This window comes from Strongylocentrotus purpuratus, unplaced genomic scaffold, assembly GCF_000002235.5.
Source record: "Strongylocentrotus purpuratus isolate Spur 01 unplaced genomic scaffold, Spur_5.0 spur5_scaffold_18, whole genome shotgun sequence".
Lineage (NCBI taxonomy): Eukaryota > Metazoa > Echinodermata > Echinoidea > Camarodonta > Strongylocentrotidae > Strongylocentrotus > Strongylocentrotus purpuratus.
In genome coordinates, this window is record NW_022145603.1 from 23307267 (window position 1) to 23331588 (window position 24322).

At 37.9% G+C, this 24322-nt stretch overlaps 1 protein-coding gene across 11 annotated transcripts in view; it reads left to right on the forward strand.

The window, feature by feature from the left end:
• Nucleotides 1-23868, forward strand: part of LOC752534 (myotubularin-related protein 13) — a 72105-nt gene extending 48237 nt beyond the window's left edge. For 7 of the 11 annotated variants that reach the window (XM_030989509.1, XM_030989511.1, XM_030989503.1 and 4 more), the window contains 13 exons: nucleotides 9930-10153; nucleotides 11310-11486; nucleotides 12139-12243; nucleotides 13147-13332; nucleotides 13924-14050; nucleotides 14879-15051; nucleotides 16906-17124; nucleotides 18461-18637; nucleotides 19105-19240; nucleotides 19820-19999; nucleotides 20640-20764; nucleotides 22183-22314; nucleotides 22896-23868. In XM_030989509.1, the coding sequence (XP_030845369.1) occupies nucleotides 9930-10153; nucleotides 11310-11486; nucleotides 12139-12243; nucleotides 13147-13332; nucleotides 13924-14050; nucleotides 14879-15051; nucleotides 16906-17124; nucleotides 18461-18637; nucleotides 19105-19240; nucleotides 19820-19999; nucleotides 20640-20764; nucleotides 22183-22314; nucleotides 22896-22988 (2054 nt within the window). In that variant the 3' untranslated portion in view covers nucleotides 22989-23868. The other 4 variants (XM_030989507.1, XM_030989508.1, XM_030989500.1 and 1 more) reach the window with 3 other exon arrangements.
• Nucleotides 23869-24322: the final 454 nt, after the last annotated feature.

Genomic DNA, 24322 nt, shown 5'->3' on the forward strand with positions numbered 1-24322 from the left:
GTCTTAGCTCTAATACACTAAACTAGCACGGCACTGTAAGTAACACAATTCAGTATACCTGGAAAGCAGCACTAAACCTGTAGAATTGATTACTCTTATATTTGTAGTTTACTGCTTATGACTATTGGCTCTTGCACTACATAACTTGTAAAAGTCCTGCGCAAAGTTCATATCAATTTTGTTCAAAATATTTTGGGCGTAAAATACATGTGAAGCAAGAGAAAAATTGGGGATTACAGCATGTTTGTTTTAATCCAGATTAAAATATGTTTAAGACCAAATTTTACATTTTATAATTAGTTTTGAACAGAAGAGCTTTTGATCTCCAAAATTACATAATTAATTGTACACCCAAGTTATTCTTTTAAGAGGCAAATGATTCATAAAGCAAACAACAGTGAAAACACTAAATATTTTATAAATACACTGCAAACATTCTCTTGTTAATGCCCTTTGAAAAAAGCCTTTTGTTTTTTAAAACCTATAGCCTTGCTTTCTTGTGCAACACTTTTCTTGCTTTTAATGGTGTAATTGCTTGAACTAACTTTCATCTAAAGCTTGAGAAAAGTCTAACACCTTTTGTTTCTTCTTCTGCATTCCTGTACCTGTATGCGATTTATCATGTTCCTTTGTTCCATGTTTCACCATCTGTTTTTATTCATGTTAATGTATTTTGGTTTCCATTTTTCATTCAAGTTCTTGTCCATACTTCCGTTTTCATTCATATTCACCATCCTGTTTTGTGCAAGTTCTCGTTCACACTTCTATTCAATTTGGAGTTCATACACCTGCTCACATTCCCACATATATCTTTTTGTATTATGTTAATGTTACTGTTCATGTTCATGTTCACAATTCTATTCAACTTCATGGTGTAATGGCCATTACCATCCATGCCAATGTGTATTTGCAAGTCTTTGTTCAGTCAGTTCCCATTCCCATTCACTCTTCTATTCAATTTCAAGTTCAAGGTAGTGTTTCATCTCATCCATTCCTCGAATTCATGTTTTTGTAAAGAATCCAACAATGTATTCATGCTTATCTTCAAAACGACTCTTCCCATTCCATTCACACGTCTATTCAAGCTTACATACAAGTTCACATTCAAGTTCTCGTTCAACTTTTAGTTCATTATCAAATTACGTTTCAGTTCATGTTCATGGTGATCTTCAAATGGCTTTCTCAATTCCATTCTCACTTCTATTCAAGTTCATGCTCAACTTCCAGTACATTATGAAGTTGCATTCTAGTACTTGTTCATGGTGCTCTTTGCATTCAATTCTGTCCCTGCTCATCATGACTTCAAAATAAAATATAAAAAAGGGTGTCACAAATGGCATTAATTATTCTACTTCTATGAATATTGGTGGGCGAAATAACACACTAAGGGAAAACATATAAATTACATAAAAAGCGAACTAATGAACTTACATTTCGTGCTGCAACACCAGAAATATACACACAGGGATCAATGTATTGGTTTGGAGTACATGCTTTTAACTGGTCTCATGTACATCTTCCATAGGCTATATTCATACCACTTTTTAATCAGGTTTAAGTTTAATCATGTTTGCTGTTGATACAAAGGGAGATCTTGCACCACGTTTCTCAACAGGTGGATATATCTAAGTTGCTCTGATAATCAAGATTACAATTCCCTATGTGCAGACACAGGGTTAAAATCAGACCTGATGAAATTAGGTTATGAAAGGTCTTTGGAGCTTGGACACACTTACATTCAAACGGTGTAGCATTGATTGCATATGTGTTTCCATTTGAATGTATCCATTTAAAACATTTAGATATTTCCATTTATTTGGAGACTAAGTATTCATAAAAAGAAAAGATCTATGGAATTCAATTTTTGCATTTTAGTGTGAGGAGAAAATGAAATAAATTTACTGATTACTTTCAAGTTTCAATACTTTTAATGATACAAGTGATATTCAAATATATGCATTTTAGAAAGGACTGTATTTCATAGTCATACTTGTTAATGGATTCACTAATTGTCAAGCCAATGCTACTGCCTGTATAAACATTTACTAATATTGTACTGATCTATACTTTCCTGATGGTAAATCTTCATGGACCTTTTCACTTTCAAAAATTGATCAAAAAAGATTTTAAATACCCATTTCCTTAGTTTGGAATAAATTCAATCAATCATTAATTGGACTGTTTCAATATATTTAATTTCATGTTTGATACTGACACTTTTTGAGATTCTTGAAATTGGTTTTTGTTTAATGTTTTTTCTTCAGACTTTGATTACTTGCATTCAATCTTGTCCAGTGTTTTGTATTTTGACCTTTTCCCAATTCAATATTGTCTTTTATCGCCCTTTTCTCATGATTGTATGCAATGTGTTTATTGTCATTATTTCATATTTTTGTATACACTCATGTATGCTTGCAAGATCTGCACTTCATAAATACACTTGTCTTGCATACCCAATGCACTGTTAGAGGAAACAGTCACACAGCTTAATATTGTCTGTTCAGAGTCAATGAGTTAACGCCCTTCTGGCTCCAAACAGACAATATTTTCGAATGAAATGCTTTGAATCACAGACTCAATGTTTTGCCATCGCCAAAATTGTAACCATCGTTTTAAATGTTTTGTTTGACCTACTTGGTATGCTTTTTGTATTGTCTTTGAAACCAAAACAAGAAAGGGTTTCAGAGTTTGATCTAAATGCAAAAGCTTTTGTGATTTGCAAATGATAAGCATCTATGCTGGAATGCTGGAATGGAAAAACAATTTGCTTCTGAAAGCATTTAAATGATCAGCCTGCCAAGAAAAATGCAAATTTATGTCATTAATACTGAAACAAGAACAACGATAACAAGAAAAATTAAAATCATGTTTTTAAAGCATTTTGATTTCAGTATCACAAAGGATTAATTTTGGAAATATGATATTGAGATGAAAGGAGTTAATCAACGTTTCAAATTTATTAGTTGAAACTAAAAAAGGATTTCATAAATGTCTGTGTGATTGTAGAGAACGTTAAACAGTACAGGTAGCATACAGTTTGTAGGCACAATTGTGTAATGATGAAATATCTTCATAAACAGTATGTTCTTTCATTGCCTTGTGTATGTTGTTTAAATTTCATTTGAAAGAAAGTCAATTTACGATAGGTTGGTGAAATTGCACCTGAATCTATTTTTCAAAAATAGTTACGGTCGTGCTAGTAGACACAAGGCATGAAATAACATGCTACCACAGTGTTGTATTTACCCTGTATAAATTACATGTATATTTTTAAGTACGGTTATTGTATTTTCATGTGTTTGGAGCCAGAAGGGTGTTAACTCATATACTTGAACATGGTGTTAACTCATATACTTGAACATGGTGTTAACTCATATACTTGAAAATGGTGTTAACTCATATAATTAAACTTGGTGTTAACTGATATACCTGAACATGGTGTTAACTCAAATACTTGAAAAAGGTGTTAACTCATGTACTTGAACATGGTGTTAACTCCCTTCGAGCTCCAAACAAATTTGTTATTACTTATGGTTTGTTTCTTTGATAACTTCCATTGTTTATCCAGGCTCCCATTGTTCAGCTAAACTGCCTGCCCTTCATCGTTTGCTTGCTTGCCTCTTTTCACTCTCAAATTGCCTGCTTGGTTTATTTAACACCCTTTTATATGGTTTAAGGGTAACCCAAGAATTGGCACCCTCCATCCCAGCGGTTCCATTTAATGGTGCTTTCCCCATATGGTGCACCAGGATGCACTTCCCTTTAAAATGGTGTTAAGGTAACCTAAGGAGTGGCACACTCTATCCCAGCAATTCCTTTAATGGTGCATTTCCCTGTAATATGGTGCACCAAGGGTTTCCTGGCACCTTGACCCCCTCTCTCTTTAAAATGGTGCAAGGTTTGTTCCTCAACTCCTCCCATGTTCCCTCTGCCTTTACTGTAAGAGTAATAATAGGACTGACACCCCTCTTTTCCAGCAGTTCCTTTAACGGTGCATTCCCCTGTAATATGATGCACCAGGGTGACCCTAATGGATGCATAAGCAATATGGTGCAAAGGTTTGCCAAACAATGGTACTTCTCCCTTGACCGCTCCCTCTGTAATATTGTGTGTACCTGTGGTTTCCGTAACGCTTCACTCTCCTGTAATGTGGTGTAACCCAAGTTATGGTACCCCTCTTTACCAGCGGTTACTTAAATGTGGCGCAAGGGGGTAACAAAAAATAGCAACTCCGCCCTACTCCCTTTGAATGAAGGCTTACCCAATAAATAGCTTCTCCTCCGTTTCATCTCCTGTAATATGGTTTACCAGTGGTTTCCTACAACGAATTATGCACCCCCACCTTACCTCAACCTACCCTCACCCACCTCAACCTACCCTCACCCACCTCAACCTACCCTCACCCACCTCAACACATCCTCACCCACCTCAACCTACCCTCACCCACCTCAACCTACCCTCACCCACCTCAACACACCCTCACCCACCTCAACCTACCCTCACCCACCTCAACCTACCCTCACCCACCTCAACCTACCCTCACCCACCTCAACCTACCCTCACCCACCTCAACCTACCCTCTCCCACCTCAACCTACCCTCACCCACCTCAACACACCCTCTCCCACCTCAACCTACCCTCACCCACCTCAACCTACCCTCACCCACCTCAACCTACCCTCACCCACCTCAACACATCCTCACCCACCTCAACACACCCTCACCCACCTCAACCTACCCTCACCCACCTCAACCTACCCTCACCCACCTCAACCTACCCTCACCCACCTCAACACATCCTCACCCACCTCAACCTACCCTCACCCACCTCAACCTACCCTCACCCACCTCAACACACCCTCACCCACCTCAACCTACCCTCACCCACCTCAACAAACCCTCACCCACCTCAACCTACCCTCACCCACCTCAACACATCCTCACCCACCTCAACACACCCTCACCCACCTCAACCTACCCTCACCCACCTCAACACATCCTCACCCACCTCAACACACCCTCACCCACCTCAACCTACCCTCACCCACCTCAACCTACCCTCACCCACCTCAACCTACCCTCACCCACCTCAACCTACCCTCACCCACCTCAACACACCCTCACCCACCTCAACCTACCCTCACCCACCTCAACACATCCTCACCCTCCTCAACCTACCCTCACCCACCTCAACCTACTCTCACCCACCTCAACACACCCTCACCCACCTCATCCTACCCTCACCCACCTCAACCTACCCTCACCCACCTCAACACACCCTCACCCACCTCAACCTACCCTCACCCACCTCAACCTACCCTCACCCACCTCAACACACCCTCACCCAACTCAACCTATCCTCACCCACCTCAACCTACCCTCACCCACCTCATCCTACCCTCACCCACCTTAACCTACTCTCACCCACCTCAACACACCCTCACCCACCTCAACCTACCCTCACCCACCTCAACCTACCCTCACCCACCTCAACACACCCTCACCCACCTCATCCTACCCTCACCCACCTCAACCTACCTTCACCCACCTCAACATACCCTCACCCACCTCAACACACCCTCACCCACCTCATCCTACCCTCACCCACCTCAACCTACCCTCACCCACCTCAACCTACCCTCACCCACCTCAACACACCCTCACCCAACTCAACCTACCCTCACCCACCTCAACACACCCTCACCCAACTCAACCTACCCTCACCCACCTCAACACACCCTCACCCAACTCAACCTACCCTCACCCACCTCAACCTACCTTCACCCACCTCAACATACCCTCACCCACCTCAACACACCCTCACCCACCTCATCCTACCCTCACCCACCTCAACCTACCCTCACCCACCTCATCCTACCCTCACCCACCTCATCCTACCCTCACCCACCTCAACCTACCTTCACCCACCTCAACATACCCTTACCCACCTCAACACACCCTCACCCACCTTAAAACACCCTCACCCACCCTTACCCACCTGAGCCCTTCTGATTCTTTTATACCACAAAGTTGCCCCTCTTGCATTCTAGTAATTTGGTTACCTCAGCCCCTCCACCTTCCCCCCTCGTGAAAATTTTCTTAACTTACCTACACCTTTTTGTAACTTTTCTATGGGAATGATACCCCCCAAATTTGCCCTCACACGTTAAATTACCCTTAGTAGTACCCCAAAAATTAACTCTCTATAACCTAATGCCTGACATGACTATTTTAACCAGTAATATCTATACATTCTTACATATATATATATATATATATGTGCAACCAAATAGGTTATGATTAGACTGCTAAAACTGTAGTTTTCCAAACATACATATAAATGTATGTACACACATTAATATATTAGTAAAAGTGCATGTGTAGATATTAACAATTATCATATTACACATAAACAGTATTTTCATCTAGCAAAATCTTGATTTAAACAATAACATGTACATGTAAATGTTGAAAGAAGGACTTCATTTCATTTCAGTCATAGAGATATAATTTAGCTATGGTCTTATTATTTTTCCATTATGTACTTAAAATAATATATGCTTTCTACAGATTGGATTATGCTACATTCTGTTCTTCATTTTACATTTATTTAGTACATTTAATACATAGAAAAATATTTTCACACTAATTTATCTAAACATGCAGTACAGTAATTATTTCCAATGATTTTTTACTAAATATTATGATTTATTTATTACTTTATTTGTAGTTTGATAGTTAGTTGTATCAATGCAATTGTTTTATATTTTCTTTTTCATGATTTTAAAGATCCATTTGAAAAATTCCATTATTGTGAATATTGTTGCATGAAAGAAATATTTTCAAATTTTATATGCTTTGTTCGCTCTAAAATTTATTTCATTTTTACATACATACAGAAATAATGACATTTGAAAATGGAAGCTCAAAATTTAATTTCCTATTTTAAATGATTATATTGCAAGCATGAAACAAAAAAGTATGAAATTTGCAAAGATATTTGTTTCATATGTAATACAATTTGATTTTACATGTAGATTTAAATCTTTATTCAATACACTGCATGAAGTACATTATATCTATATAAAATAAATCAGTAATTCTAACATAATTGTATATAATTGAAAGATAAAATGGATTTCCAGACATGATTTGTAGGTAATGATTGCATGAAAATTATTGTTTTTGGCAATAAAATAGTTGGTTATAAGTTGCCTATTTCAAAGCAGATAAATTTGATTTAATTAAGTAGTTGACTAAATCTTTAACATTTTCAAAGCAGATCAATTTGCTTAATTCAGTAGTACCGGTACACTAAAATCTGAACATTTTTAAAAGCAGATCAATTTGCTTAATTTAGTAGTCAACTAAAACCCTATCATTTTCAAAGCAGATAAGATTGATTTAATTATGTAGTTAACTAAAACCTTAACATTTTCAAAGCAGAAAAATTTGCTTAATGAAACATTAATAAGTTTAATATTTCAGCAATAACTCAGTGTAGTGTTGGCAAACAGAAATAAAAATTTAAAACCGCATTAAAGACACGAGAGCATGCTGGAAGTTTTCTTACTTTATTTTTTATAAAAATGAACATTTCCAAGTGAAAACATGAATTATGAGCACACTTTTGAAGCTCAGGCACCCAAAAATATCTCTAAAAACAAATGAACTATAATCTATTACATTAACAATGAGGAATAAATCTAAATCGGTACTGTAGTAAAACCAACTTAATAAAAAAGTTTTGCTTACACATGTAAACCAACTAATAGCACTTGTAAGCTTGCACCCCCTTAAAACCCTGTTAGCTAATAAATTGATTACTATTGTTAGGTTTTTGTAATAGTCTTTTTTAGCAAAAATGCACTAATAGAATTGGAATAGAAAATTTGAGGTGATGAAAAGACCTGTAACCCTGTATGCTTTGTTTCAAGTAGTGTTTTAGTCACTGCATTTTCTACTTTGCAAATTTTTTGTAAATTTGTTGCAGACTTTACTTTTTAGTTATTTTGTTTCCTCCTTTCATTTGCCATTGTCTTTCAGAAGAGTTGACATAAATGTACATGACATTGATTTTTCTCTCCAAAAAGAATTATATTTCCTTGCATTGATATATCTCAATGTTTACTATGAATTATATGAAGGTGAAACCTTATTTACTTTAAATATAAGAAAGCTATTATTCTCAGATGAAAACCCTTTTAAATGAATGGAGCTGTCAACCAAGTACATTTATATCATACTTTATTTTCATATGTATATGTTTATGACATGTACTTGTACATGTTTATACATGTATTTTTGTATTGAAACAAGTGTGATGACATACATGTAATATACTGTATGTGTACTCTCTGTTCATGTGATATACCAGTATAAATTATCTGACATTTACTTTCATACATTTCATATGGATACATGTAGATTATATAATTAGTAGTAGTTAGTAATAGTATGCATAATTGATGCATAGTACTCTTGTTTTACCATCATTGTTCATGAATTTATGATTCCAATCGGTCAAGACATTTCTCATGAGCTCTCTCTTAACTTAAAGCTAGGATTTAAGAAAGCTTAGGAACCATTCTCCTCAAGGATCCTGATTTCCTCTTAATTTGACGTTCCAATAACCTTTAACATCAAACGTGTGGACGTTGCTGGAATTCAAATGTTTCCTCAATACATGCGCATAATTCCAGTCCTCTCCGTCCTATCATTGCTACTAACCCTAAATAAAATAGACTTTCTTTATAGAGGGTATTGACAGGCTTGATAATTTTAACCCCTCTTCAAAGAGGTTAAAAAAGATTTGCAGGGAATAGAATAAGGAATTGACACTAACCTAAAATTTCAGATATTCCTTCCTGACCTAAATGGACTATAATTGTGTTACCTTTCAAGATGTTGTAACTACTAAACTACTCTGGTCTTCTGGATATTATATATTTTCTTTTTGGAGCCAGAAGGGCGTTAACTCATATACTTAAACTACAGAGATAACACCTTTCTTTCTCTGAACAGATGATATGTCTTATCACTGTTACCAAAAAGAGTGTTTTCTCCTGACTATCGTCTGCTTTCTTTAATATTCAAGTTATCATATTAGTGTGCCAATCCCTTATTTAAATCATGAGTGATTCTCTATAAATAACAACCGCCCTCTATTGCCAATCCGGTGAGTTAGCTAACACCCCCTCCTCCACCCCCCACGCACCCTGTTCATCATCCCATACAGGCCGGCTCACTCAGCCGGATCCAAATCTTGTAGATACATTTTCTGTAATTGAGTGTACCATTTTCTTCTGTATATCGTATCTCACTAACTTACCAAACATCCAAATGCCTTTAATACAAATTGTAAGGACGAGTGTGCTAATACCCTCTTCAGTCGCAATTTGTTCTCACTAATTTGTCCAGCCATGGAGTGTATGCCCCCCTCCCCCCAAAGACCATGTCTATCCTCTCTTTACCCACCCATACTGGCTAACTAACTTGGTTTGGTGCTACCCAATCCTCTATGATCAATTTTTGAAGGAGTGCGCTAATACTTTCTGTAATGGAGATCGGTTTTCACTACCTTGTCCAGCCATCTAGTACACTCCCCCCCCCCCCCCTTAGGAAGACAATATCTCCCCCCCCCCCCCCTCCCCACTATCTCCCCTTGTCTACCAGTTCAGGCCAACTAAGTGCACTGGATACAATAAACTCCCTGGATTTATACCAAGATCAGGAATGAGCGTGCCGATACCTATAACCACCCTAGCAGGCCAGCTAACTGAGCTGGGTGCCAACACCAAAATCACGAACTAAGTGTGTCAATACCTTATATATAAACTGCTATTGGTTTCCACTAACTTGCCAAACCAGCAAGCACACTGACACACCCCCCAAAGACAAAACATCTCCCCTCCACCTATACTCATGCAGGCAATACGTTGAAGGGCGGCGGCCGCTTGATGATGGGAGCTTCGGGCCACACCCAATTGGGCGGTGGCGTTTCTCCTGCCATCTCTAAAAAACACCTTACTCTTGGCTCTCGCACATCAGCGACCCGGAACGGCTCTGTCACGGAGCAGGACCTGGCCATGCCCAGGAAGCAGGAGGCGAGGAAGGCTGCCCTCTATGTCTTCGGAGAGAAATCCCAACTGAGGGTGGGTAGTTGCATTCAATTCAATTCATTCAATTTCAATATATTGTCCAATATTGGGAATTTGTTTTGCTCACATGCATATATGTAGAGTCAAACCTGCATTAGTGACCACCTGTCTACAAAGACAATGTGTTTTGTTTCCCTTGAAAATGGTTTCTCATTGAAACATGACCTAAAGGCTGCCCTCTATGTCCTCAGAGAGAAATCCCAACTGAGGGTGGGTAGATAAATACATGCATTTATGTACAGTCAAACCTGCATTAGTGACCACCTGTCTACAAAGACCACATGTTTTGTTTCACTTGAAAATGGTTTCTAATTGAAACATGACCTAAAGGAACCTATATACAAAGACCACTTTTTGTGTTTCCCTTGGGCAGTCGCTATAGACAGCTTTGACTGTACTTGTTTTCTTCCCCTGAAGAATATATGTTTTCTCAGACCTGTGACTAAAGGCTAGGATTAAAGTCCTATGAAAAAAAGGAAAACTTGGACTGCTAAAACCAAACTTTAGACCAAACTTAAGCCAACATCAGGTGTACACTTTAGTAGAGTACAGACCCATGTGTTCAGGAGGATGTTCTCATCCTGATTAATACCAAATCAATATTTTTTAAGTTCTCATTGTAGAGGTGTTGTGGCCTAATGGGTACTTCACCGGACTGTGGATCGCATCTTTCGCACATCAAGGTCTTATGTTCTTTGGCACTTACAAAACTGTATATCCTTTGGCAAGACGTCAACGTACATTTGCCACTCTCTTTGCAGGTTAAGTGAATGGGTACCCAGTAGGAAGATATCTTTATAGTGCCTTTATCTTAGTGGCTCAGCTACAGCCAGGGTAATGATAAAGAAATTTGTATCAGCCACAGTAGAGTATATGTGTTAGAAGCTGCAATATATTAAAGCCCATCTGTACTAGTGTACAGGAGGGATTAGACCACCCTGCAAGATCATTGTACAGGTGGTTATCTCATCAAATCAGTAATTAACATAAGAAAAAGAGGATCATGGGGGGACCAATGTCACCGATTATGCAGTGTTTGTTATATAGATGGCGAAAGTGGCTGTAAGTAGTGCAGTGGGCCTTTAACGGACATGCTATTACTTTCTGCCCTTCTTATTATTCTGTTGCCCATTTTCTTTTTCTCTCGCAGAACTTCAAATCGGACCAGAACTCCAAATGTGACTTCATTCCTTACGACTACTATGAGACGAGGCACATCAAGGCTAGCTTTAAGAAACTGATGAAGGCTTGTCTCCCGAGCAACCCCATGACCGACCCAGAGATGGGCTTCCACAAGATGGTCGGAGAGTCAGAGTGGTTGTTACAGGTAAGATGCTGAGATGGTAGAGAGTTGGGTGAAAGGGAAGAAGGATAAGAAGGGGAAAGAGAGGAAGGAAATGGAAAGGTAGAAAGGAAGGATAATTAGAAGAGAAATAGAATGAAAGGGAAGAAGTGAGAGTGATGGAAAAGGGAGGAGGAGTAGAGATGAAAGAGAAGAATAAAGAAACAAAGAGAAGGGGATAGAAAGAGAGAGAGAGAGAGAGAGAGAGAAGGGGGAGGGAAGGAGGGAGAGAGAAGGTGGATACAAAAGAGATATCTACCTGTACAACCCTAACGCTAACCTTAACTATAACCCTAACCTAAAACCCTATTGCAATCAATCCTTAATCATAAATCTTATATATCTAAGATGAAACATAGCACATGGCAATAGTTCCTGGTGAAGATATCGGTTCACTCAACAGAGTGAACACATATACATGTACATTGGTAATGAAAACACATCTTTTTAATGAACTGTAAATCTTAGCATATCAGGAGCTCTTGTAGCGTAGTAGAATATATTCTTAATGTTGCGATAGTTTCTGCGCCATATAAATGTATTATTATTATTATTAATGAGAAGAGGATACAGATTCCCTTTATAAAGCATTTTTAGTCATTTAGTAATTTACTTTGGGTAATTCTTCTCTCCACAGATCCAGAACATCATGCAGCTAGCAGGAGCAGCGGTAGATCTGATAGATCTCCAAGGCTCGTCTGTATGGCTAAGCTTTGAAGACGGCTGGGACTTCACCACCCAGGTAGGTACACCAATGACTCCAGGGGGGTGTTTCACAGAGACTAAGCTCGACTTTATGTTGGACTTAACTATGCCTGGCCATTTATGCCACTTGTTGCTCTCACCATTGGTCTCTCCATTATGATCTTTAGATAATGTTTTCCTTCAATAATGAAATATCAAAAGACATAAATGCTGTAGATTTGTGACCATGATTTGTACGTCATGTGAGAGACCAATGCCAGTAAATGGTGAGAGCAAACAGTGGCATGACAGTCTGCCATAGTTAAGTCCAACTTAAAGTCAAATTTAGTCTTTGTGAACCCTCCCCCCCCCCCCCCTTTCCCCATTTCTTTGACAAATTAGCTCTCGGCCAATCAAATGCCACAATTTCAGTAGCTTTTAACGGTTATTGTAACTTGTCATTCATAACGATTTTTATGAAACAGGGCTCTGATGCCCAGTGAATGCTACACCATCCCCCTGTGAGCTGATTTTGGAAGAATCATTCGTTACAAACATTAAAACATGCAAAATCTTGATGACCCAGGATCCGAATAGTCATATGATTTAAAAAAATCTCATTTTTGTCTAGGGTCAGTCTCGTTGGTGAGACCAAGGTATAATGACGGTGTTGTTTTTTTAAAGCATTCACACAGAAATATATTTTGGTCTCTATGTTCAGGATTATAAGCTAGCATGGATAAGTTCTGAAGATGTCCTGAAGACATCAAAAAGTGTATAACCTCTTATTCCTTTAGAAAATCATGTAAAACGCTTCTGTTAACTTCTCTTAACTAATCTACATGCGCCTTGAGCACTCCACAGAGTGGATTTGCCGCTATACAAGTTACATTTATTATTATTAAGATGGATGGGACTGCACACGTTTTATTACAATTAATTTCTCTTTTTATCTTTGAAGGTGAGTGCACTTGCCCAGCTTCTGATGGACCCCTACTACCGTACACTGGCTGGCTTCAAGGTCCTGGTGGACAAGGAATGGCTCGCCTTTGGTCATCGATTCACTCACCGCACCAACCAGACCATTACCCATCAGACCAGCGGCTTCGCTCCTGTCTTTCTACAGTTCCTGGACTGCGTGCACCAGGTAACCTTTGACCTTTGTATCTGTTAGGTTGATCTTTTCTAGTTAATGTGCACAACAGTCAAATTTTGCTGAGGTAACCTCTGACCTTTGTATCTGTTAGATATATCTTTTCTGTTTAATATGCACAAGAGTTGAATTTTGCTGAGAGGTAACCCTTGACCTTTGTATCTGTTAGATATATCTTTTCTGTTTAATATGCACAAGAGTTGAATTTTGCTGAGAGGTAACCCTTGACCTTTGTGTCTGTTAGATATATCTTTTCTGTTTAATATGCACAAGAGTTGAATTTTACTGTGTTTTTAAAGTTCCATGTTATTTCTGGACTGGACTTTGTTAGGAAAAGGTCCGAGCAAGCTCTCACGGTCAGAGACGATGGATATGCATAGCCAGCCACCCCAGACCTGGCACAACACAAGATGAATGAATGTATCATGTAAATTAATTTGTACATGTGCACTTTGGCCAGAGCGCTTAATGAACGTCCTGAAAAAGAACTTACTGAACACATTTCCAATGTCATTTTAGTATTCAATGGATAAACAGTAACACATTTTTGTCACCAACTTTTCATTCTTTCCTTCTCACATCCAGGTTCATTCCCAGTTCCCTCTCTCGTTTGAATTCAACCAGTACTTTCTCAAGACGATAGCTTATCACTACGTATCCAACCGCTTTCAGACATTCATGTGGGATTCAGACTATGAAAGATATCAAGCAGGTATGTCATAACCATTCATATTGGCTAAATCAATCATATTTCTTGTTCAAATTGGCAATGCAAGTATTTTTCTTTTGATGCTACATTTTTTATTTAAATGGTCAAGACGATAGCTTATCACTACGTATCCAACTGCTTTTAGACATTCGTGTAGAATTCAGACTATGAAAGATATCAAGGAGGTATGTCATAACCATTCCTCTGGGATTAAATCACTAATTTTTTCTTTTTCAAATTGGCAACACTTGTATTTTTCTGTTGATGCTACATTTTTCATTAAAGATTCAAAAGAAAATTGTGTACTTTTGAAAATATACATTTTTCATTTTGTTCGTCTGATTTTGTTGATATTTATTTGGATGGAATATCAAATGATCTTTTGATACAATGTGAGACTGTATTTAAAGACTGGTAGTAGTTAGCTCTCATGGGGAATTCAACACCGTTCGGGTGTTTACCCAATAAGAGGTGCTGTCAATCACCAGAATTGGCCTTCAGTTTTATGATCAGCAGGTTTTATGTAATGTACTGCGTTTTCCACCCATTCCTCCACATGGTAAAGTCATTATCTCACTTTTCCCTCACCCGAAGACTCTCTGAGAGACGAGGGAGTATTTCTTGATTGGTCTATGGGTTCGCTATGTGCAGACCTAGCACCTGAACACACGTTAATGATTTTTATTCACCAAGTCTGGGGTCAGCCAATTATGGCCTTCTGCACATGGAAACTGACGACTGACTCCCTTTAACATGATTCATTCCAATCTCTTTTCGCAACCAAAACGGTACATGAGCTTTAATCTTATTTCTTGTCTCTTTGGATCACAGCAACCCAAGTGTACGAGGAGAGAAGACCGTCAAGGATCGACGAGAGCGGAGACAGCGACAGCGAGACGCCCAGCCCACCCCTCAAGTCACTCTGGGACTACATGGACAAGTACCACCCCCGGTCGCCAATCTTCTATAACTTCCAGTTCGCCCCGCACACAACCGTAAATGATGTAAATTATTTTTGTACTTTTAAAACAAAAACGTTTGGTGTTTGAGAGAGAATCTAAAAGCTTAGATGCATAGATACTCCTTCTCGCCTCTCATCATAGCTTTTCAAAGCATTGGATGCACTCTCTCTCCCTCTCAACATTCTTGGTTGCCATGGTTACTTCTCGCATCAGCTAAGTAGTATCCTCTTAGTTTCATCCTTTTAACATCAGATTTCAACTGATTTTGGGGTAATTTAAGAAAAATTGCGATTAATTGTTTATGATGAGCTGAATATGGCAAGGAAATAATGTCATTTTAAGGTAGAATTCATTTTTCTAAATAAAAAAAGGGGTTGTTTTGGGGTATTTGAAACCCTGTGGCTCTTTAATTCTTCCTTAATTTTTCTTTCTTTGTCGTAACTGCATCTTGTCTTGAAAATGCATTAAAATTTATACAAATCTTTGCTCTTTTCAATAAATTTTCATTTTGCAACTAATTCTATTCTCTTTTACAATTCTTGATCTTAAAAAAAAAAAAGTGCAATTTTAATCAACAAAACAAATGGCACACTTCCAATGTCAAAAGCTTGCATTCTGACATTTTGACCGCGTAATAAAGGGAAAGCATTACGGGATTAAACTTCTTAAGTCATGTATGTTACATTATCATTTCACTGCCTTCATCTATGAATGGCAGTATTCAATATGATTGGTAACCTTTTTTTTTCTTTTTCGGGAGGGGGGGGGGGGGTGTTTAGGGGGCGAATGCAGCTTTTTCTTCTGAGAATGTGCAAACTGTAAAATGAGAAGTAGCATTTTAGTTTCAACAGCATCTCACATTTAGCATGAAGCATGTTCTTCTGGTGATATATATATAAATTATTTTTATATTTTTGCTTTTAAAATGATTTAAACTCATTTAGAAGAACTTTATAAGCAACATTCAGAGACTATTTTTGTATTTGCTACAGCATTCTAAGTTATAACTTTAAATAATGTTTTAAGAGAGTTAAACAGATTTCTGCAGAAAAGAATGTCTCTTTTGCTTCATGCATGACAATTTTAGGAAAACATCTGTAGTTTATGCATTAACTCATTCATAAGATCTCATACATTGTAGATTTTACCATTATATACTATTGCAGTTAGTTTGTAGAATTCTGAGAAACTTCCAAAGCTTTGAGATTATTTGGCAAAGCATTAATCAACATTTGCCACTCCATGAGGGGACTGGGTAGGAGGACGAAAGCCTTTGTGTTTTATAGTTTTATATTTTGAAGCCGTTTGAGCGTTTAATTAAAATGGATAATGGCGCTATATAAATCTCATGTATTATTATTATTATTATAGTAATAATATGGTAAAAATATCTTTAAAACACCTAGATACGCTATTGATATGAAATACTGTCTGTAATCACTTTACAGATATGTATTTATCAAAGAGTGATTTATGCCAATAATTGAATTACTAGATAGACTGGAAAACTTTGTAAGTCATCCCATTTTTCATTGTCCAACATTCTGAGGCATACACCTAGTCTTCAATTCTGTGTGTACATGTACTCCAATGAGGAGAATCTCAATGGTAAGTTTTATGCAATGGGGCCCTGGGATGACTTCTCGATAGACCAAATAAAATTTTCTCGATTGTCCCTTCTCCAAGGTCCTGAGACCGTACACCAACACGTCTACCCTCACGACCTGGGACAATTTCTCTTTAGTTCGACTATTTCTAATTTAAAAAAATCTTGATTGTCCCTTCTTTTAGGTCCTAAGGTCGTACACCAACATGTCTGGCCTTACGACCTGGGACAATTTATCTATGGTTGGACTATTTCTAATTTTTAAAAATCTTGATTGTCAATTCTCTAAGGTCCTGAGACCATACACCAACACCTCCAGTCTCATCATCTGGGACTACTTCCTCAAGGAGAACCTCTACGGTGGGCCATCCTACGATCGGGAACTCTTTGAGTCAGCGACCAATGAGGACAACGAACAACCCCTGGAGCAGACGGACAGAAGGACGGTCAACGCGAGCTATGATGATGTGTCGCACGCAGAACCCGATATCCACAGGTGGCTCCTAGAAGTAAGTAGTGTTTTAAAGCGTAATGCAACGTTTGCTCTGACTAGATATGTTCGATGGCATTTACATACCTGCCAACTACTACGCTGTTGGTGTTATTATTACGATTTTCTGTTTTAAATTTATTATATGCCTTACAATTTTGTGTCACAAAATTATGATTTTTTTTTTTTTTTTGCCCGTTTACCTGGCATTGTCCAAGCCGACACTTACCCGTGCCCTAAGAGCACCGGCATGGTACCGTGGGTAAAAATGTTTCCCAGCTCAATCACTGTCAACTCACCACTCAGAAACTGGGACCAAATGTCTGGATTTCTGTTTGGAGGAAAATTAGTCTGTCATCTTTGGTTTTTAAAACAGCATTGTTTACTATGATTATTATAATTAAATCAGCGCCTTCAACCGCAACTCGAAGTAAAATCGCGTGTTTTCGGTGACGGACCTGGGATACTTCTATCGTAGTATGGTGGTGGCAAAAAACAACAACATGGCGTCCGAGTATTCGCCTGTAAGCCTGGGAGTGTACTCGAGTACCTCATTACATGCTTGTGCACTGCCCTTTATTTTTCTCCTCCAGGGTCTATTTCATCAGGGGAATTTTTAGCTTTTAGTCCTTGTTTTTTTTTTTTTTTTTTTGTGGGGAGGGGGTTGCATAAGTGTTGAAAAATGAGTTTAAAGTTAAGGGAAAGGGCATTCCTAAAGCTCCCTCCCATGAGAGGGGGGACAGCCCTCTCCCACACTCACCCCCCGCTCGGTCGCTTCGCTCCCTCACAGTCCTCGTAAAAAAATATTCCTATTTTTAGTCTTCAAAGGTATGCATTTAGTGTAATTAAGGAATTGGGAGTTGAATATAATAATAATAATAATAAGATATTTATATACCGCAAATTGCAAATTGCCCCTAAGCGGTTGAATATAGAATATAGACATGTATGATATTTTATCATTTCTAATCAACAATGCACGATTGTATTCTGTGCTCAATAATAAAAAATAGTAACAGGCAGTGTCTTTGGAATGTTTCAACACCCTTCAAACCTGATAATTCCCTGATTTAAATCGGTTCCCAATAATTATTTTTTCTGATTTTCGGTTGATTTAAAAAATAAAAAAAATTGAATTTTTTTTTATCAGGATTTTTTTTCTTCAAAAAATGGATAGTCCCTGAGATCAATGTAAGTCCAGTTTAAAAATGGGGGTAGGGTGAGGTTCCTTTTTCGTGACTTGCTTGAATGCCTTGCGTAAGCGCTTTACACCCTGCTTCTCTTGCATTTCTAAAACCTTTGTTTTTAAACCCTCACTATTACCCCTGACCCTTCCACATATGTCCACTTTTCAGGAGATAAGGCAGTTGGAGTCTGACCTCGGGAAGCCGCACAAGAACTGGAAGCATCTGTTAGAGCACATGGAGGCAAGGTTTGTGACGAGGAGAAAGAGAACGTCTCAAGCCACTGAGGAAGCGAGGGTTCAAAGCATGACGGCGCACAAGAAAACCACCATTGATATTCTTGTCAGGGTGAGTTCACATTTAGTTTTATTCATGAAGAAAGTGCATCTTCTTTAATTGATTTGATGAGTAGTGTCAGAACACACCTGCCAGTAGCAAGGGTTATTGGTATTTTAGCAAGGATTCAAAGCATGACAGCTCACAAGAAAACCACCATTGATATTCTTGTCAGGGTGAGTTCACATTCAATTTTATTCATGAAGAAAGTGCATCTTCTTCAATTGATTTAATGAGTATTGTTAGAACACACCTGCCAGTAGCAAGGATAATTGGTATTTTCACAAGGGTTCAAAGCATGACTGGCGCTGCTCAGTGGCTGCTGGGCTCACGATCAATTGGGCAAAAAGAATTTTTGTTCCGGTTTAATAAAATTCGGAGTGGACTACAAGATTATTATTATTATTAGTATTATCATATTTTTTGTAAAATGTGGAACAATAAAAACTAGAATTATTTTTTATTTCTTAATTCCTCAGGGCAAGAACATTGGGGAGCCGCCGACGAAAGGGTTCAACTTTCCGCATCACTTTGAGCCGTGTAGCTACATGACACCAACTAGCTGTGACTTCTGCAATCAGATGCTCTTTGGGGTCGTCAAACAAGGATGTACAGGTAATTGCCTCTGAACTTCTTGTCTTATGCCCCCACAGCATACTTTACAATCTGGCTATGTTTCGCCTTAGTAAGAATTCGCAATAGCATTTTATAGAGAGATTAAAAATTACAATTGTAATAATCAAGGATCTGAATAGTTTGGGAACAATAAAATTGAATTTCAGGGGATTGATAGTTTCGTTGTAGGAGAAAAAGTCTTAGAATCTCAGTGACTTCAGACCATTTTTTAGATCGTCAACAATCTGATGCCAATTTGTTTTAATTCTAACTAGAAGGCTTAAATTGACTAAAATTGATGTATTCTTATCATTAATTAGAACATAAATGAGGAGGATATTTGTTCAGATTTCCATATCTAATATAATTGCTATTTCTTTTAAATCTTATGAGCCATTAAAGTAATTGAAAACTTGTGTATTTCCCTCTATGAAATACAAAAAATTGTTGGAACAAGAAAAAAGATTGCTGTATAGGTTAAATCAACTTTTTGAAAAAATTATCCAGATTTTCTATATCTTAAAGTGTCCAGTTACAGTTGAATCACTCCCTTGCTCTCTCTCTCTCTCCCTCTGATAGGTATGAAGTGTTCAGACTGTGGGTACAACGTCCACGAGAAGTGCGTCCCTCAGGTCCCGAAGCAGTGCTCGAGGCGGGGCTCCACCAAGGAAAGCTCCGCCCCTACCAGGCAGGTTGCTAAGGAAGACTCTAACCCCGCCCACACCCCGACAACGGACAATGTTCGCTCTTTCACACAGGGTAAGAGTCATTTAGTAATGAAAAAAACAATCTGTATGAAGAATGCTTGTAGTCATAGTATATACTTGTAGGTTAGTCATCTTCAAAGTAAAAGCGTAGTCACTGTTATATGATAGTCATGTTTAACTTATAGCCTAAGTAACATGCAATTTATAGTTGTAAGAGAAAGTAAAGTTATAAAACAGTGAACCAGAATGCCCTAAGCGCCGTGTTTTATGTACTTACATGTATATCATAAACTACAGATGTACAGATTAAATGACTTGAAAATGGCAATAAAACAGGGGACCTTTAGCGATGAAATGGCGAGTCTATTATTATCCTTGAAAAGTATGGAGTACCATAGTAGACCAAATTGGTTGAGGTTAATAGTCAAAAAAAGATAGAAAAAGAGAGAGAAAATGTAAGTGACTAGAACAATTAAATCCTGATTTTAGCTATGTAATAAATATATACCGGTATTAAAATTGTTTGTTTAGGCTTAATATCGTCTTACTTGAGTCAATGGAGGTGTCACATTATTTTCTTTGTTGTCATTATCATATCATATCATATCATGTGCATTCAAGTTATACTATTATAGTTATTGTAAGGTTGTAGTAATAACGCCCTTAATAATTCTCCTTCATCACCCTTGTAGGTTACGAGCAGTTCAACAACCTGATTGACGAGACAAGGTCACACGAAGGTCATCTCTATAAGAGAGGAGCGAGACTCAAGGGATGGAAGCAGAGATGGTTCGTACTCGACTCACAGAAGCATCAGGTAAATATCAGCTGCCCTTCAAATTGGCAACACTAGTATTTTCTGATGCATTTTGATGTTATCTTTAAAGGAATCTGGTAACTTTGTCTCAGATTCTGAAACAAAATCCTGGATTTAACTCATGCTGCAATGATAATTGTAAACCTTTAGGTCAGGAACTCCATTACTTTTACACTCCGATTGCCTGTCTCATTATCAAGATATTTATGATTGGAAATCGAAACCAAATTTTGCGTTTACCAAACGTAAAACTGGTCACTGAAGGATTTTTACTTTATTGAGGCACTTGATCATTTTGAAGCGCGATTTTTTTTTCTTCTCAATATTACACCATATCACAGACACTTATAACACGTAAGGCCGTGCATCTCAGATTTAACATTTTTAAATGATGCCTTTAATGGGGACTGTTTAACTTAAAAGTGAAAAAATTTGAGTGCTTGCTTATCCGTAAGGGTAAAACTTGAACAACAGAGGAAGAGAAATTGAGGTAAAATTTAGTTCAAGGAATACTGGAAAGTTATTTCTTACAGATTCAGACAAATTTCCCAGATCATATGTAGCTATTAGCTCATAAAGTGTGATGGATTGAATATTCCTGGATACATTTTCAACATTATCATCCTCATAAATAATCATCACTATCACTATCATCACCACCATCATCCTCATAATCCTCCTCATCATCATCATCATCATCATCACTACCATCATCCTCATAATCCTCATCATCATTATCATCATCATCATCATCATCATCATCATCATCATCATCACTATCATTATCATGATCTCATCATCATCATCACCACCAATGCCAACACCAACGCCAACACAAACGCCAACGCCACCACCACCACCACCATCATCACCATCATATTCATCACTACCATCATCCTCATAATCCTCATCAGCATCATCATCATCACCATCATCATCATCATCATCACCATCATCATTACTTCCACCGCCTCTGTCACTGTCGTCATCATCGTCATCATCATCTCTAATTTTTTTCTCCCCAGTTGAGGTACTACGAAGCCCGTAACGACCCTCACTGTAAAGGGTTCATTGATCATCACCACCGCCATCGTCATCATCATCTTCATCATCATCATCTTCATCATCATCATCATCATCTTCTCATTCTTTATCATCATCTTTATTATCATTATCAACATGACCATCATCAATATCTCTGTTTTCCTTTCCTTGAGGTTGAGTTGAGGTACTACGAAGCCCGTAACGACCCTCACTGTAAAGGGTTCATTGATCATCACCACCGCCATCGTCATCATCATCTTCATCATCATCATCTTCATCATCATCATCATCATCTTCTCATTCTTTATCATCATCTTTATTATCATTATCAACATTACCATCATCAATGTCAATGTCTCCCTTTCCTTCCCCAGTTGAGGTACTACGAAGCCCGGAACGACCCTCACTGTAAAGGATTCATTGATCTGAAGGAGGTGGAGTCTGTTCAGCCGGCGTTTGCCAACCCCTCGGCACCCAAGAAAGTAGAGGACAACGCGTTCTTTGATGTAAGTCTGCTGCCCTCATCTTGAAACATACTCCTGTTAAACCATAATTTGTTATGTTCATGGAGTGTTTACAAATTTTGCCAGTGGTTTAGACTCGAGAAAGTGGATTGCTGAGAAATCAATGAATCGCAACTAATTGCTTTTTCAAGATCACCTTGGGAAACGGTCTCAACCATGACCCTCAAAAGCAGTCATTATTTGTATATTTGTCATTATTTGGAGGTCCCCAAAAATGTTTTCTGGGTCTGTACTAAAATTCTGATATTCTAGCTCTTCCTCATTATATTGTATTTTTGAAAACATTATTTTTATTTATCATTATTTTTCTATTAATGGCAAAGTTATCAATGCTAAGTTCAATGCAACATGGCCCAAATAACTATTTGTCTTAACTTTATTTTGATTTGTTATTATTTTACTATTAACGGCAAAGTTATCAATGCAACATGGCCCAAATAACTATTTTGTCTTAACTTTATTTTGATTTGTTATTATTTTACTATTAATGACAAAGTTCAATGCAACATGGCCCAAATAACTATTTTCTCTTAACTTTATTTTGATTTATTATTATTTTACAGCTGAAAACCACAAAGAGAGTGTACAACTTTATAGCAGACACTAAAGTAGCAGCTGAAGAATGGATTAGTAAAATTCAAGACTGTTTATCATGATACCAGACTAAGCAATACATCCACATGTATGTGTAGGACCCATGGACTTTGTAGCGAGATGGGATTGTTCACCAGTCTCTTTGAAACCTGGTCAAGAGTTGGACTCTGATTGTCATGATTAAGAGACTCTGATGGTTGTGTGGTTTATATTGAAAGGTGATGCACTTAGAGAGGATGGTTTACCAGTCTCTGTGAACTAGGAAAAAGAGAGTGGACTCTCTTAGTCATGATAAACATTGTGGTGGAAGCGTAATACTAATATGTGATGCAATGAGAAATGATCTGTTACCATTCTCTTTGAACCATGGAAAGAGAGTGGACTCTGTTTGTCATAATAACCTGAGCCTGATGGAAGTGTAATACTCAAAGTTGATGCCTTGAGAAATGTTTTGTTACCAGTCTCTGTTAACTATAATGAAGAGAGTGGACTCTGATTTACTTGCTAAACAAAATTCTGATTGAAATGGAACATACATTGTAGGCTGCTGATGCATTTAGAAAGGATAATCTACCAGTCTGTGGAGTTCATTATGAAGAGGCTTCTCAACAGAGTGGTTAGAATCAATATCATATATTGTAGCTATGAGTGCATTGAACTAAGTTACATGTACTTGAAGAGAGATTGCAACATTCTCCTTTTGTTTTAATTGGTATTAAACGAGTGATACAAAGAGATTTCTACAGTGACTTGATAACAATTGTGAGAGATAGAGCATCTTCTTATATCTCTATGCTCAGTTCTGAAATATGCTATTGTTTTAACATTTCGTTTGCTTCCTTTGCCTCTCTGCACAGTCTCTTTGTGTGCCAAACATGCAATTTTGCACAAAAACAAATAAACAATAGACATCTATTGACAGAAGATTTCCTTTGAGCAACACAAGGGCTTTGCAAATTGCCCATTTCTGGCCTTGATTAGCTCCAGGACCACCCTTTAAAATTGGTATAGATTAATCTTGCCCTGGAAACAGTTAAGTAATCTTGAAGCCCTTGGTATACCAGTTAAAGAGAAGGTTGAGTTCTGGGAAGAGGTGAAAAATAATTTGTGAGCATTATCATTGTTATTATGCAAGGGTGGATGAACATCAGATAAAACATGTTCCCTGAAAAGCTTGGCTCTTCAAATGCCTTCATATTCTAAAAGCCTAAAAATCAGTACAGATTTTTATGCCACGTGTTCGTGTAGTCCCATATACATCCCATATACATCCTTCCGTGCACAGTGCTTGTAACTTTACCAAGACTTGGCCAAATATCTTATCATTTTGATGATTCCAGAACCTTGCAATACACAAATACTTTTATGCTAGATGATGAACCTTTTCTGATCGATT